This window comes from Camelus bactrianus, chromosome 11, assembly GCF_048773025.1.
Source record: "Camelus bactrianus isolate YW-2024 breed Bactrian camel chromosome 11, ASM4877302v1, whole genome shotgun sequence".
Classification (NCBI taxonomy): domain Eukaryota; kingdom Metazoa; phylum Chordata; class Mammalia; order Artiodactyla; family Camelidae; genus Camelus; species Camelus bactrianus.
In genome coordinates, this window is record NC_133549.1 from 46,598,865 (window position 1) to 46,614,576 (window position 15,712).

A 15,712-nucleotide genomic window follows, 5' to 3' on the forward strand; every position below is an offset into this window, starting at 1 on the left:
TAGCCACCGGAAGCAGCTGCAGTGGGCCTCAGAATCCCACCTAAACCAGCTTAAACTCACTGCAGGGAGGGATGGTAAAGCCTGAGGACTCTCTGGTGACCAACAGCAACCCTTGCCCCTCCGGGCTGTCCTGTGGCTGTTTGCCAAGTGGTATTGCTAATGTTTGACAACTTCTGCGCCTTGTGGATCCCTGAGGCCCCCTCCTGTAATCAGCTTCAGGAGGCCTGGAGGGGATTATCCTCTGCTTCCAGCTGCCCCCTCCACCAGCCGAGCCAACAATAAACCTCTACTCAGAAAGCATTTCAGAGGCTGCTCCCAATCAATTCTGTTCCATCACCATCTAAATCTCCTCTTTGTTAACAGCAAATCAAAATGCTGGGACACTTGCGTAGGAAAAGGGCTGGCAGGAGAAACTCCGGGGCTGGGACCTATGGTTATGGCCAAGTGGAGGGATTATGGGTGATCTGCATTTCGTTTTTGTTTATTTGTATTTTCAAATTTTTCAAAACTGAACAAGCATTAAGGTGGTAAGCAGAAAGTTAATTTTTCTGCTTTTAAAAGAGCATAATAAGTTATGCACTGTGTGAGACTGGTCTTCGGGAGGGTCCAAATGTCCCATTTACAGGATTGGAATTCGTTCTTGATAGATCTGAGTTATGAGGGGTTGAGATGGCCAGTTGTATTTAATCATCCCCTAAATTCAAATGTTTAATGATCCAGATCCGAACTTTCTTTTCGCACATTTGGTCTATAGGTGAGAGAATCCATTCATGAGCCAATTCATCCCAAAGAGCTGAGTGTCTTCAAAGGATTGTGGGTGAGAGACGTGGGGAGCCGTTCAGGGGCCTTGGCATCTGACGTCTTGGCTGATCTCACCAGTGGGCGGCCTGCTTTGCCCTGTTGGTCAGGACAGTGCCCAGAGCACAGAGGAGGCGTAAGAGCGCAGGTGTGGACTGCACCAGACCCAGGGAAGGTTGCCTGATAAAATGCCCTAAATCACATGGGACACACTTATACTAAAACATTATGGATTGTTGATCTGAAATTCAGATCTGGGCAGCTTGTCATTTTATTTGCTAAATCTGGCAGCTCTTGGCCTGGGTGTACCTCTTCCCCACCACTGCACTCCCCAGGTTACAGCCAAACCAGTACCACAAGGATGGTCTCTGGACCCCACTCTCTTTCCCAAGACCACCCCCAACCCGCACCCCACCCCCACCCCCACCCCCGCGCCAAGACCTCATCTCCACTCCATTGTCATCAGGCCACTTACCTTTTTCACATCTGGGACATTAAAGGTTTTCTTTGTGTGGGCAACCCAACCCACTATCCCGACATCCAGCGGAAACACAGCTTCTTTGTCAGGGACCACCAGGTTGTCCTCAAACCTGGAGGTGGGAGTGACATCGAGCAGCTTAGAGGCCACCTCGGGGGTGCCGTTGCGGGCCCGGCACAAGAACATGCTGCAGCGGTCGGCCTGCACCAGCCGCACCAGCCTCTGCAGCGCCCTGTGCACTGCCAGCTCGGCGCTGCCCGCCTCCTCCCGCAGGACCCCCAGCAGCTCCAGGCACAGGGCCGCCTCCTCCGCCAGTGTCAGGCCAGGGAAGGATGCACTGATGGGCACATGGGCCCCGCCAGGCTCCGAGATTTCTCCCGGGGCTTCTGCCCGCAGCTTCTTGTCGAAGTACTCCTTGGCAAACTGAGGGTTGTCCTCCAGGTATTTCTCCACCGTCTCTTGGCTGATCTCACCCATGGTGTGGCTTGCTTTTCCGCTATTGTTCAGAAAGGAAGACCCTCAGAGCATCACCAGAGGTAGAGTTCCAAGAAGGGGATACATCCTGGCCCAAGTTACTGGGGAAGCCCTAAGGGGCCCCCTCCCAGGACCCTAAAGGCCAAGCAGAAAGATTTAGCAGAGCTTTCAAACGGCCTGTAACTCTTTGGATGTGACAGAAGGTCCTGGCTTAGGCTGGGATTCAGGAAGCGTGGGATTAAAGAGTTCTTCAGGACACAAAATCCCTAAGCATTATTAGCTCCTAAGACCTGAGAGAATCCTCAGAGCATCTTAGATCAGCCAGCCAAGTGGCAAGTCCAAGTGACCATGCCAGAAAAATAACTGCATCTTGGCTGCTGTCAGCAGCAAGAAGAATTATTGATACATCCAGTAATTATACTACGTTAGCATCGATGGACAATTCAGCTTGTTCTTTCACTGGTAGCTCTATGAAGTGAAATGACTTAACCCTTGGAAATATCTGTTTATAATACAACTTTAACGGAACATCTAGGGCAGATGGAAGGGTTTAGCATCAACAAAACATAAAATTGAATATTAATCTTCCCTTTTCTTAAAAGTCCTATGATCAGCTGGATAACTTGGCCTACTCTTTCTGTAAAACCCTCACCTCGCAGTTCCCCTCACTTAAAAACCTGACCTCGGAAATGTTTTAAAGGAGCAAACCTTGGACTTATACTAGAGAGGTGGATGTGGCAAAATATTTGTCTGTGATTCAAGCCTAATCAAACCACAAATTATACATTAATCTTTGTCAAAAGACATGATCATAAAAGACAACCCATGAAGCTGTTAACTGGGTTTTCCTGCTAAGCATGTTAGTTTGGATTTTGTTTTCAACAGTAACAGCCAGACCTCATGCATTTTTGCTCCAAGTACTGTTGGTTAAATCCATTAGATAGTACCTGTTTTGTCTGTTGCCTAGGATCTTAACGTCTCAGGGGCTTCTGGAGTGGAAAGAACACTTATCACTACTTACTTTCGTTTAATGTTCAGGTTATTAAGCTTTTACATTGATTAAGCACATTTTCCCAAATATTTAAACACTATTATGCAATTAAGTCAAACTACACATTTAGTGAACCAATTTCCTTGAATATTTAAAAGCTGATTTACAGTTTAGTCCAGGTCTTTTCAGCATTTCAATAAAGCTACAAACTTCATATGACAAATTTTCTTGAATGAAAACATATAACATGTTACAGTGCCTCTAAAAGTTATTGTCACGCCCACACATAAGTCCACTTAAAAAACAGCAAGGCTCTGGGTTTCATTTATTTCTTTAAATTTAAATCTTACTTGGCTAGAGTGATAATGGTCTTAGAAAAGAAAAAGTGATTCATTGAGGTTGCAGGTGCCAGGCTCCTGACAACAGGAGGTTAAGTAAATAAATGGCATCATAGTCATATAATAGAAAACTACACATTTATTAATAATCCTGTTGTAAAGGCCTATTCATTGATAGGAACAGATATTTATCATGTGAGATAAATTGCATGATTCCACATACACACACACACATACATGGAGGCATATATACCAAAATGTTGACAGTGATTATTCCAAAGCAGTGGAATTCAATATAATAATTTTTTTCTTCCCTTTTTCTTACCTGATTTTTCTAAAGTATCTAGAGTAAACATATGTAATTTATGTAATAAAGAAATTCATTCATTCACAAACGTAGTTTTTAAGGTTATTCTCCCAGGCTATGGGTGAGGCTGCCTGGGGATGACAAAGGAAGATACAAATGGGAGACACAATTCTAGGCAACAGTTGACAGGATGAGGTGACTGACTTGTTAGAAAAGGCAAGTGAGAAAAAGGGGTCACTGCTGACTACTTTGAGTATTGGATGACATTTTATAAAGATAAAGGCTTTTTTTTTTAAGGGAAATATTGGAAGCCTACCTTTAGGCGCGCACACAAATATCCTTCTCCTTCTCTCCTATCCCACGGTCTCTGCTACTCTTCTTCCTCGGGGTACGCCTTGCAGAGTCAAGAAGAACGGAGCTGGAGGAATCCCAGTCCCTGACTTCAGACTATACTACAAAGCTATAGGAATCAAGACAGTATGGTACTGGCACTAAAACAGACACTTGGATCAATGGAACAGGATAGAAAGTCCAGAAATAAACCCATGCACTTTGGTCAATTAATCTATGACAAATGAGGCAATAATACACAATGGAGAAAAGACAGTCTCTTCAATAAGTGGTGCTGGGAAAAACTGGACAGCTACATGTAAAAGACTGAAATTATAACATTCTCTAACACCATATACAAAAAGAAACTCAAAATGGATTAAAGCCTAAATGTTAGACTGGGTACTATAAAACTCCCAGAGCAAAACAGGCAGGACACTCTTTGACATAAATTGCAGCAATATTTTTTTGGAGCCATCTCCTAGAGTAATGGAAGTAAAAGCAAAAATAAACAAATGGGACCTAATTAAACCTAAAGGCTTTTGGACAGCAAAGGAAACCATAAACCAAACAAAAAGACAACTTATGGACTAGAAGAAAATATTTGCAAACAATGCAACTGACAAGGGCTTAATATCCAAAATATACAAACAGTTCATACAGCTCAATATCAAGCAAACTACCAAATCAAAAAATGGGCAGATGGCTTAGACATTTCTCCAAAGAAGACACACAGATGGCCAGCAAGCACATGAAAAAATGTTCAACATCACTAATTATTAGAGAAATGCAAATCAAAACTACAATGAGGTATCACCCCACACCAGTCAGAATGGCCAATAATAAATGCTGGAGAGCGTGTGGAAAAAAGGGAATCTTCCTATACTGTTGTTGGTGGGAATGTAAATTGATGCAGCCACTATAGAGAACTGTATGGAGGTTCTTCAAAAAACTAAAAATAGAACTACCATATGATCTAGTAATTCCACTTCCAAGTATATATCCAAAGGAAACAAAAACACACTCATTTGAAAATGTACATGTACCCCAATGTTCATACAGCACTATTTGCAAAGCAGACATGGAAGCAACCTAAATGTCCATTGACGGATGACTGGATAAAGAAGATGTAGTATAAATATACAATGGTGTACTACTCAGCCATAAAAAAGAATGAAATAATACCATTTGCAGCAACATGGATGGACCTAGAGATCATTATACTAAATGAAGTAAGTCAGACAAATATGATATCATATGATATCATCATCATATGATATCACCTATATGTGGAATGAAAAAAAAAAAGATACAAATGATCTTATTTACAAAACAGCAATAGACTCACACACAGGAAACAAACTTATGGTTACCAAAAGGGAAAGGGGTGGGGCAGGAATAAATTAGGAGTTTGGGATTAGCAGATACACATACTACACATATATATATATATATATATATGTATAACTGAATCACTTTTCTGTACACCTGAAACTAACACAACATGGTAAATCAACTCTACTTCAATTTTTTAAAAAAAGAAAGAAAAAAATTAGTTGTACTCTTTGTACCTGAAAACATTGGCTGAATGACTAATCTTTTCATTTTCCCACCAATTATTTTGCCATCTTTTTTAATGCAGCCAGAAGATAAACGCTACCCAGTTTCCTTGTTTTTAAGCTTTCTTAGCCTCTCTATCAGGATGTGAGTGTAAATATCAGCTTGGGCAAAATGGAGCTGGTTAAACATGCTTAATTTTTAGGAAGATAAGGACACTAAGATGAATGAAACATGGTCTGTTTCTCCATAAAGTATGACAAGGAAAGGAATTTTTGTATATATTATACACCATCCATAAGATGTAATTTAGAACATAATTTTATATCTAGGAAAAAAAAGAAAAATGCTTGCAAAGAGAATATTTGTTTCCCTTTCTGATTAAACACTTTCACTGTAGGAAAATCCGGAAAATACAAAAAAGTACAAATCAAAAATTAACCTTTAAATGTCCCTATTTTTATCACACAGAGGTAATCACTGTAAACATTTTTCCTGTTGATATTATACATACACATGCATATTTGAAAAATTATTTGGGAGGATAAATTTCAAAGCACCGAAGTTAAAAACATCAGTTAACCTCTACTCATGTATTTGTAATCATGAAGAAATTCAAGAGAGAAAGCCAAAATAAACTGTTTTTCTTTGCTGGTATCTGGGACACTGAAGTTCATGATTTATCATTGAAGGAGAGAGGGGGAGAGCAGTAACAGTTATGTCAACTTTTAAGCATTGAACAAATAAATAAAAACATACCGATGCAAAAACAATCACCATAAAAATGTACTGAAATCTGCTACATTTATTCAATATTTGGGATGCTCAAGGACCACCAGAATATGTTCTGGGAGAAACAGTTGACAAGGTTAGGGGTATTAGAACTTTCCTAGCAGTCAGAAAGATCCAAAGACAATTGGGCTCAACCAGAAGCTCTCCATCACTGGAGGTGTCTGAGGAGAGGCTGGAAGACCTCTATTTGTCAAAGAGGGGGTCCACACATTGGACAAAAGATGGAGAGTCACCCTAAAATCCTTTCCTACCCGGGGTGCATGGATACTACTATATGTACAATCACACACAGGGTCGCTACAGGAGCAGCTCTGGAGCAGACCTTATTTGAGCTGTTTGGGATTATACACCCTGTGATAAAATGGACCTAACCAGAAGATCTCCCAGTGAGCTGGTAGGCCTGAAACAGGGCTTTCCTAGCAGGAAGGCGGGGATACTAAAGAGTTAACTGCATCATCATTGGCACTCCAGAGACATCCTGATACTCAGATGAACAACAGGAGTGGAGGGGAAGACGGAAAGTGGAAGCAGAGAACCAGGCAGGGAGATGTCCCAAGAGTTACAGGAAAGTGACAGAAGCCACAGCTATTTTTTTTCAGGAGGCTCAGAAGTAACCCCAATGTTCTGTAAAGACCATCAACTCCTTACTTCTCTGTTTGGTGGCCACCCTTCTCTACCTCCACCCTCTCTTATTTCAGGTCTGGCAGCAGCAAAACGGACCAAATTCATCTCGATCCTCTCCAAGTTGGGCCATGGATACACAACAGATACTGCATGGAAGGAATCTTACAAAAAGATGATATTTCTTTGCCATTTTAAAGTCCAAAGCTGCATCTTCTGACTGCTTTGATCAGATTAGAACACTTTGAATGGAAAGAGAAAAATACGGTCAGGAATTGTACCCTGACTGGGCAAAATCACAAAACTAGTCACAGCATTTCCACTTAATTGACCATTGACGTTAGAGAGGTTTGTTCACCTCCCCCTCTTGTCCACTCCTCAGCCCATTCACCTTGGCCGCTTCGGAAACAAAACAAAATTCCTCTCTGGCTTTGGAATAAAATTGCACCATAAACAATTGGTAGGTGTGTTTCAAAGCGGTTTGAGCGAAGTGCCACGGAGTAAGTAGGCGACCACCGAGGTTGCTAAAATATTTCCTGTGCTGACCAGGGGTGCGTTTCTGGAGAATATTTAACAGGGAGGGTTTTAATGCTTCTAAAGATGTTGAAACTAAAGAGCAAATATTGATCCAGAGGGCACCACAACTCCTCTGAAAGGGAGTAAAAGACATCCTTTATAAAATGAAAAACTGCTTGGCCGAAATAGTCCCAACCCCCTGCACAACTAGCCCTCAGAGGGCTGAGGGGCCAATTTGGCACCACCAGGGCCCGAGCACTAACGCAGCGGGCAGCATCGCAGATCCCCCTCGCTTTGGGAGGCCACAGTCTTCCCGCCAGGCCGACCTGAGCCTCCAGCCAGAGCAACTGGGCCGCGAGGCCACCCCGGGCCGCAGCTGGCGGCCGCTGGCACCGGTGCCGGGGAACTAGGCCAGGGCTGGTGCCCGCGGCTCGCCGCCGCCGGAGAGTTGGGCTTCGCCGAGGCCACCCCGCGCGGCCGCTCCACAAGCCCCGGGCGGCGCTGGAGGTGAGGCTCTCGCCCAAAGGGACCCTCCCTGCGCCCGGGCGGCGGTGAGTCAGGGCGCGTTATGCAAGTGCTGGCCCGCCGGCCCGGGCGCCTCCCCCTCGGTCTTTCACCCCGCGCCGTTACGAAAGCGCGACCCCCTCCCCCCGGAGCTATAAAGCGGCCTGGCGGCCCCCGCCGCGCGCTCGCCTCCCTGGCTCCCCGCGCGCCCGCACCCCCGGCCAGGCTTACGCGCAGCTCCCGACGGTGAGCTGCGGCCGGGCGAGATCGCGGGCCAGGATGAGCCGGATGGGGGGCCGGGGGACCGGCGGGATCGGGGAGGAGGGAGGCCGGCGCGGGAGGGATGGGGTCTGGGGACCAGCAGTGGCTGGCCGGGTGGTCTAGCCGCCGGGCGCTCACTGCGCGCGGTCCCCGCAGGGCGGACTCCCGAGCAAGATGGAGTGGGTGTGGGCGCTCATGCTACTGGCGGCGCTGGGCAGCGCCCGGGCGGAGCGCGACTGCCGGGTGAGCAGCTTCCGAGTCAAGGAGAACTTCGACAAGGCTCGCGTAGGTATCGGCGTCCCCGATCCCCCGCGTTACCCTTTCCCGGCGGCCGCCGGCAGTGCGCTCCCCGACGCCAAACCCCGCTCTCCTCTCTTCCACAGTTCGCCGGCACCTGGTACGCCATGGCCAAGAAGGACCCCGAGGGCCTCTTTCTGCAGGACAATATCATCGCCGAGTTCTCCGTGGACGAGAATGGCCACATGAGCGCCACGGCCAAGGGCCGAGTCCGTCTTTTAAAGTCAGTGGCCTCTGGGGGCTGCGCTCTTTGCGCTGCAGGGTCCCCTGGACTGAGCGCCAAACCCCGCTGGGGAGGGAAGGGAGCACCCGGGGTGAGATGGAAGGAGAAAGCCCTTTGCCCGCCCTGGCTCAGGATCCCCTTGGCTTTTGCAGTAACTGGGACGTGTGTGCAGACATGGTGGGCACCTTCACAGACACCGAGGACCCTGCCAAGTTCAAGATGAAGTACTGGGGCGTAGCGTCCTTTCTCCAGAAAGGAAGTGAGTAGTCAGCTCAGTGGGACCGTCTTGGGGGTTGGGAGACATACCTAGCCAAATCGCTGGGTTTCTTCTCTAGTGGCACCCTTGGGTCTGTAAGTAGCCAGAAAACCTCAGCACAGCTTGAGGCTGAGGGGTGAGATTGGGAGTAGATAGGCCCCTTCACCTTCCCCACCCTCCCCCACTCCCAACACAAAAACCTAACCCATGCGCAAAAGGACCTTTGGGCTTGTCACGTGACCTCCTCCTGCCATTTACCCATCCAACCACCGTGCTATGATGTGTACTCTTCTCCATGCTTAGACCTCCCACCTCCCCAGTCCCAACCCACATCACCACTCAACCTGGGTTTGCATTTTCTCCATTTCTTTTGTTGGAATCCCTGAGGCAGCTTGACTACTTGGAGCCCACAGAGGAGGCTCGGAGACCTTCATCCAAAGACAGAGGGACCATTTGTGCACAGGGTTAACTCATTCCCCGGTGCCCTACCTACCAATGCTAAGATTCTGAGCCAGGCATAGTGTTCTGAGTGACAGTGACCTCTTCCCTTCCTCCCAAGTCCTGAAACTCATATGCCTAACAGGGTGTTGAGGACTCTCAGAAGAGCACCCTAAAATTTGACCTGATGTGGATGTTGGAGAAAGTACATGTACATACTCTTTCTACTTTTTTCTCCATTTCTCCTGAGTTTCATAACTGGAGTCAACTTGGTGCCTAGAGAATGCCAGCCAGTGGGGACACGTCATGGGATCTTAGAGATGGAGATTAACCCTATGAAGGGGGTTCAATATACAGATGAATAAACTGAGGCCAAGAGAAGGTAGTGCTTTGCCCAAGGTCATGCAACATGTTTGTGAGAGCCAGTGTCAGAAGCCAGAGGTTCCAACTCTCAGGTCAGGTCAGGATTAGTCGGCCCTGAACAGCAGGGACTCCTGATACAAAATAGCTTTTACAGTATTACAAGATATTGTTGGAGCTCTCCTGGGAAATAGGCCCCAGCAGGCTGTCCAGAAGTCTCTTAGCTCGGTGAGCCAGGACAGAAGTGTAGCCCATCTATACGGGGCATCACTGCTTGACTTCTTTACAATTGTGTGTCAGATGAGATTTTATTTTTTATCAGATTGTATCTTCAGTATTGATTTACACTGTACAAATGGAGTTGCTATTCCACAAGGGGAAGAAAGCTTTTCTCCTTAGAAATAATAAAAATTATTTCGGGTAACGCAGCAAAACTTCCTAAAGTGATCCATTTAGAGTAAAAGATAAACTTTTCTAATAATGGATTACAAAAATCAATACTAAGAGGCACAAGATTACTAATTTTTTGAATCTGCATTTCATCCAACAGATTATGTTTAAAAGGAGAAAATAACTCAGGAGCAAATACTCATTAAATTTGTGAAATTATTTAAAAATGAAATCTCTACAGTTGAATATTAAATTTCAGTGTTAACAGACTCAGACATGGCTTTCTGCCCCAGCCTTGGGCCTGCTCTGGGCTGGTCTCCTTCCACCCCAGCTGTGCCAAAGGCAAACAGGATGTCTCAGGGGTTAAGGACACCGCCATCAGCTGGTCTTGGTTGAATATGGGCTTCACATTTGATTAGCCTTTCTGAACTTCAATTTCCTTAGCTGTGAAATGGGGATAAAGAATAATCCCTATTTCGTAAGACTGTTGGAGGTCTAATTAAGGTGATGCATGAAAAAATGCTTAGCTTGATTATAATAAGGGCTCAGTAGACATTAGCTATGGCCGTCATTCCTTTGGGCCCTCCCAGAAAGACCTGGACACAGATGCTCCTTTGTCCATCTTCCAGATAGTCTGTCACTCAGCTGGTATAGGGGCCCTTGTCAGGCTGAATAACAACACAGGCTTGAGTGTCTACATCAGTTTCTCAAAGTCAGGGTCCCTGGACCACCGGCATTCAGATCAGCTGGGGCGCTTGTTAAAAATGCAGATTTGTGGGCTCCAACCTAGGCTTGTTGAATCAGGAACTCTTGGGGCTGAGAGCCCAGCGTCTGCATCTTCCGTGTGCTCCTTAAGTGTGTTCCTTCTACACAGTGAAGCTTGAGAACCACTGTTCAATCCAGGGTTTCCTTGGCTTCCTTGGGTTTCAAGGCCTCAGACCCCACTTCCTTTGCTGGGGTCTGCTTTGGGAGGGCAGTTAGTCAGAAATAGCATTACCCACCATCTGGCTTGGCTGGACTGTTAGACCTGAGAACTTCAGGGAGCCTCTCACCTGATTCTGCCACTTTAGGTGACAGGTATAGGGAGTTGAAGGGACATGTTCCAGGCCCGCCACAATGAGGGGCAGATCTTCAAGGGAACCAGGTTGCCAGAGATAGATTTTTCTACAAGCAGTTTCTTTGGTTTTGGGACCCGCAATCAAAATTTCTAAATCCATCTATGTGAGTACAGTGTAGACATGGCTGCAGTGTAACCCCACTTCCTGGGATGGTAGAGGCAAGGGGAGCCTCCTGGCCTTACGGCCACTGCCTTGATCACTCTCTCTCCCTAGTTCTACATGCACATAGCTGCTGTCTTGAAATGTATGAGGGTGTCTGGCTCTCCAGAGGGACTCCCTCCCCCCAGCAGCTTCTGGGAGTGAGGAGGTGGGAGGACCAAGCTCATCCTTTCATCCTTCAGACTGTCTGTCTCTTATCTTAGGAGGGAGAGTCTGGTAAAAATGGTTATGATTTAAATTCATCTGTCTTTGAGCTGTTTAGCCAAAAAGAGCCTGGAGAGAAACCAGACCAACTCAGGCCCTCTTTTAAAGTCAGGAATGGTAGTCAGTTTTCCTAAAACCAAGTATTGAATGTTCCTTACTTCCTATGTCAGAATTCACATTCTGGCAACAATTCCGGGAGGAGGAAATTAAACTACAGATTTGCTGGGCTCCTAGCTGCCCTGAGCATAAATCAGGGTGACATTTCAAAGAAGAGTGCTTTTGAGGGGTAGGCTGTGATTGACACGGTGAAGCCCACAATGGGGGAAGAAATGACTTCATTTGGAGAGGAAGCCAGCGCTGCCTAGATGCCCAGGAGCCTGAGAGGGGAGCCCGTGGTCAGGGAGAGTTCCGGCAGGCGGCCCCAGGGCTTCTGTTCCTGGCTCTTCTGCTGACTAACTGTATGTCTGGGCACCACCCCCATATCCTGGCCTCTGATGCTCTCCCAGTGGGAAAGCCTGGGAGGTTCAGGGGTGGCTCAGTCCTCCTCTTGGCGGGCCTGCAGTGAGCTGAAGAGAGGGCTCACCACCCGCCTCTGTGCAGCTCTCCTGCAGGGCCTCCATTCGCGCTGAGTCGCTCCTAGGCAGGCACCCACTCCCTGGGGTTATCAGAGCCAAGAGGTACACCCAGAGGTGACTTAGGTGAGCACTACAGATCTTCCTTACACCCCTAATGCTAGGGGTCCCGGAGTTCTCTGCATCCCTCCAGCACAAAATATGGCGTAGAGCAGAGATCATCACTTACTTTATGACCTGGGTATGAAGTGGAGACACAGAGGCTTTGTGTTTCTTGGTTCTTGTCCTATGTCCCCACCCCCACTTTACTTACTGCCTGGAGACCGTGTGGTTTGGAGGTTAGGCATGGGGGCTCTGAGTCAGATTAAAGCTCAGTTCTATCCTGCTCTTTGTGATCCTGGGTGAATTATTTAGTTTCTCTGTGCCTCAGTTTCCTCATCTGTAAAATGGGGATGATAGTGTGTACTTTTGGGTCAATGTGAGGAATAATTGAGAAAACACAAAATGTGTCCACAGAGGGACTGACATTTAAGTGCTCAGGAAGTCCTAGTCATTGTTGTATGTCAACAAGAATGTTAAGGAAAGATGTGACACATCTTACCAAATATAAGGTATTTGGGTAAACCTGGGCATTGTTGTTTGTCCGTAGCAAACCTCACATACATTCTTACTAACGTGATTTCCCATCTTGCCTTTGTTGACATTGTTACCACCTTTATTTACACTTCTTCATGGCTTACACCCCAGTCTTAGGAAGAAACTTAATCTGTATTCTTCAAGGGCTCAGCTCTGCCCCTATCAGGGGAGCTCTGAAACATACAAACTCTAAGAAAGAATATCTGATGTCGGAGGGTGGGTGTCTTGTGCCCCCAAGGCAGAATCTACCCTCTTTTGCCTGTCTGGAGAAGTGAGTCAGGCTACTGTGTCGGAATGAGGATGGAGTCAGAAAAGCTGTGAACCAGGTCATCCTGTGGACTGGGAGGCAGGAGGGCAGTGTGGTTAGCGAGATGACCAGGAACCAGCTGATACAGATCAATGCAGAAGACTCACCCTGATGTTGGGGATAAGATATGCTGGTAGCCGTCAGACATCAGCCACAAAGGCACAGATACTGTTGGAGAGTAGATGGAGAAGACATCAGTAGGAAGGTCTATTCTGTGGCTTTGATGGGCCCACGTTCTCGGTTGCTCTTTGGACAGATACTAGCATGTTTAATGTTAGGGAGAGAAAGAATCACTGAAATGAATGAGGTTCCTCCCCCTCGCCAAACTCCAGGATTTTTTTTTCCTGTAAAGGACGACAAGATCCTTTCTCAATTTCTCAATTTTATAAGAGCTGTCAGAATTCTCCTCCTTCCTTACTCATGAAACTAGTTTTCGGAAATCACTGGTTTCTGGGGCCTGGGGGTGAGTTTCCCTGACATCTGAGCCGCTGAGGAAGACACACTGACTCCGTGGCTCTCTGGCTTCCAGATGATGACCACTGGATCATCGACACGGACTACGACACCTATGCGGTGCAGTACTCCTGCCGCCTCCTGAACCTGGACGGCACCTGCGCTGACAGCTACTCCTTCGTGTTCGCCCGTGACCCCTACGGCTTTTCCCCAGAAGTGCAGAAAATCGTGAGGCAGAGGCAGGAGGAGCTGTGCCTGGCCAGGCAGTACCGGCTGATCGTTCACAACGGTGAGTGGTGGGTGGGTGGGCAGGAGCAAGGCGCCGCTACTCTCCCTGAGGGGTCCCTGGGCAGTGAGTTTGGGTCTGCATCCCCGTGAGATGCATTTCATGAGCATGCAAGAGAAAATAGGGCATCTTGGGAGCCTCCTCTGATCCCAAGTCTTCATCCTTCTTGACCAGAGCTTTCACTGGTCCTATCATGATGCAGAAGGAGAGGGCAAAAGCCTTTTTCCAAACTCTGGCACTTTTAATTAAGTAAAACTACAGGGAACACTCTTCCTTTTTATCTGCTACCCTGTGCCCAGTCTGTGCTCACATGATTTTGTCCTGGGCTGCAATGTCCCAAAAACCATTTTGACTGAATTCATATTGTTTGGGATTGAGTGGCCCCAGTGAAGAGCTGGGCAGCAAATGTGGCCATGGTGTAAAAACTTAAAGAGAGAGATCACCACAGCAAATTCAAAAGAGAGCGATCACCACAAATGCCCTTTTTCTTATCTGGAACTAAGAAACCATGAAGCTGACCAGCTGGTTTTCCTCACTTACACGTTTTTTTGAGATCCTCTGGAACAACCACTGAATCTTTTTATGGATATTACCCTTGTCTGATCTTGATTTAAAAAGCAACAGCATTCTGGAGGAAAGTGCACATTTTAGTTTGAATTGATACTCACTTCTGTGGGAAACCAGGTTTCAAAATCCAAATAGGGTAATGCTAACCTGTAGAAAAAGGAGAATGAAACTGAACTTTTCTGTTGGTCATCTACCTAGCTGATCCACACTACACCGAACAGATATGAACCCAGATGCAACACATATATAAGTAAGATGTTGATGCTTCACCCAGGGACTGCCTAATGTTGGGCAGGTAGAAGATTTCACCCCAGCCAGGTCCACGCCAACTCCTTTCCCTGCATCATCTCACTTAATCCTGGAGGCACCTGATGAAATAGGCATTCTCATTATCCCCATTCTACAGATGAGAAAACAGAGGCTAAGAAAGATGACAAAGGCTGCGCAAGATCTTCAATAGAGGGCTGAGTTGGGTGAAACCAAGGTTGTTTTGTGACTCTGAAGCCCTTTGTGGCACTGCCTGGTGACAAATGACACAGGACATGATGGTAAACATTCTATGAAACTGCTAAGAGTGGCTGAGGTCAGGCTGACCTGGCCGTCACTTCCTGAAACAGGAGGACGTACCTCTATCCCTTTGAAATGCGATGAGGCAAATTTGAAACAAAGGAAAAGAACACTTTCATATAGCAGATGGGGTGTTTCCGGTCCACCCTGCTGCCCCAGAGAAATTCAAAGGGTTTCAGAAAGCCTTGAGGGGGTTTATGAATTACAGCGACGTCTCACTGTAACCTTACAAGAAGCATTTGGACACCGCCGAGCCCTAAGGCCATCCTGCTGTTCACTATCTACATTTAATGCCAGGTCCATCTTTCTATCATTAATATCTTTGTTTTCTATATTTCAGGTTACTGTGATGGCAAATCAGAAAGAAACATTTTGTAGCAACACGGAGGGTGTCAAGGTTCATTAGGAAACTTCCCATTAACTCACTCAGCCTTCGACTGTATCTTAGGAGTGTAGTTTGCCCAGCTCCCCTCCCCTCCCGTCCGTAAACATAAAACCTTTACTACACGTAAAAATATATATGAGGAAAAGTGAATCTGTTTGCACTCAAATGTCTTCCGTGGAGTTTTCTAAGGAATCATTAGAGGCTTAGGATTCCAGACTTTGATTTATTAAAATATGTATGGTTACCCCTTTCCTATGATTTGGGTTTTTATTTGTGTTCACGTCTGTGTGGAAGTGAGAAGCCCTGCAGGTGGCTGGGTAGGCTGCACTTTTATTTTGCCTCCTGGCTCTTCGACCTTTGGCCTGTTCTAGTGCCTAATCTCCACTATTAACGACTGCCTCTTCTCCCAACTTCCTGAAAAAGGGGTTTCCCCATTAACCCAGGAAGGCCTTAGCTACTGAGGCCGAAAGAGGAGGTGAGTGTAGGCCAGGCCGGCGAGCCCCAGGCCTCAGTCAGCCCCAGGCCCC

At 46.6% G+C, this 15,712-nt stretch overlaps 2 protein-coding genes across 4 annotated transcripts in view; one reads left to right on the top strand and one right to left on the bottom strand.

Moving 5' to 3' along the window:
- PDE6C (phosphodiesterase 6C) overlaps positions 1-8,413 on the bottom strand; it is a 60,160-nt gene extending 51,747 nt beyond the window's left edge. For 2 of the 3 annotated variants that reach the window (XM_074373927.1, XM_074373926.1), the window contains exon 1: positions 8,286-8,413. Coding sequence is in view for 1 of the 3 variants with exons in the window: in XM_010971210.3 (XP_010969512.1) it covers positions 1,274-1,753 (480 nt within the window). In the remaining 2 variants the exon portion in view is untranslated. Of the gene's footprint in view, positions 1-1,273; positions 7,521-8,285 lie in introns of those variants that run through there. The other variant, XM_010971210.3, reaches the window with a different exon arrangement.
- Positions 7,795-15,436, top strand: RBP4 (retinol binding protein 4). Its single transcript, XM_074373941.1, has 6 exons — positions 7,795-7,952; positions 8,124-8,252; positions 8,351-8,487; positions 8,640-8,746; positions 13,457-13,669; positions 15,141-15,436. The coding sequence occupies exons 2-6, from the start codon at positions 8,142-8,144 to the stop codon at positions 15,176-15,178; spliced, it is 606 nt and encodes a 201-aa protein (XP_074230042.1). The 5' UTR covers positions 7,795-7,952; positions 8,124-8,141; the 3' UTR covers positions 15,179-15,436.
- Positions 15,437-15,712: the final 276 nt, after the last annotated feature.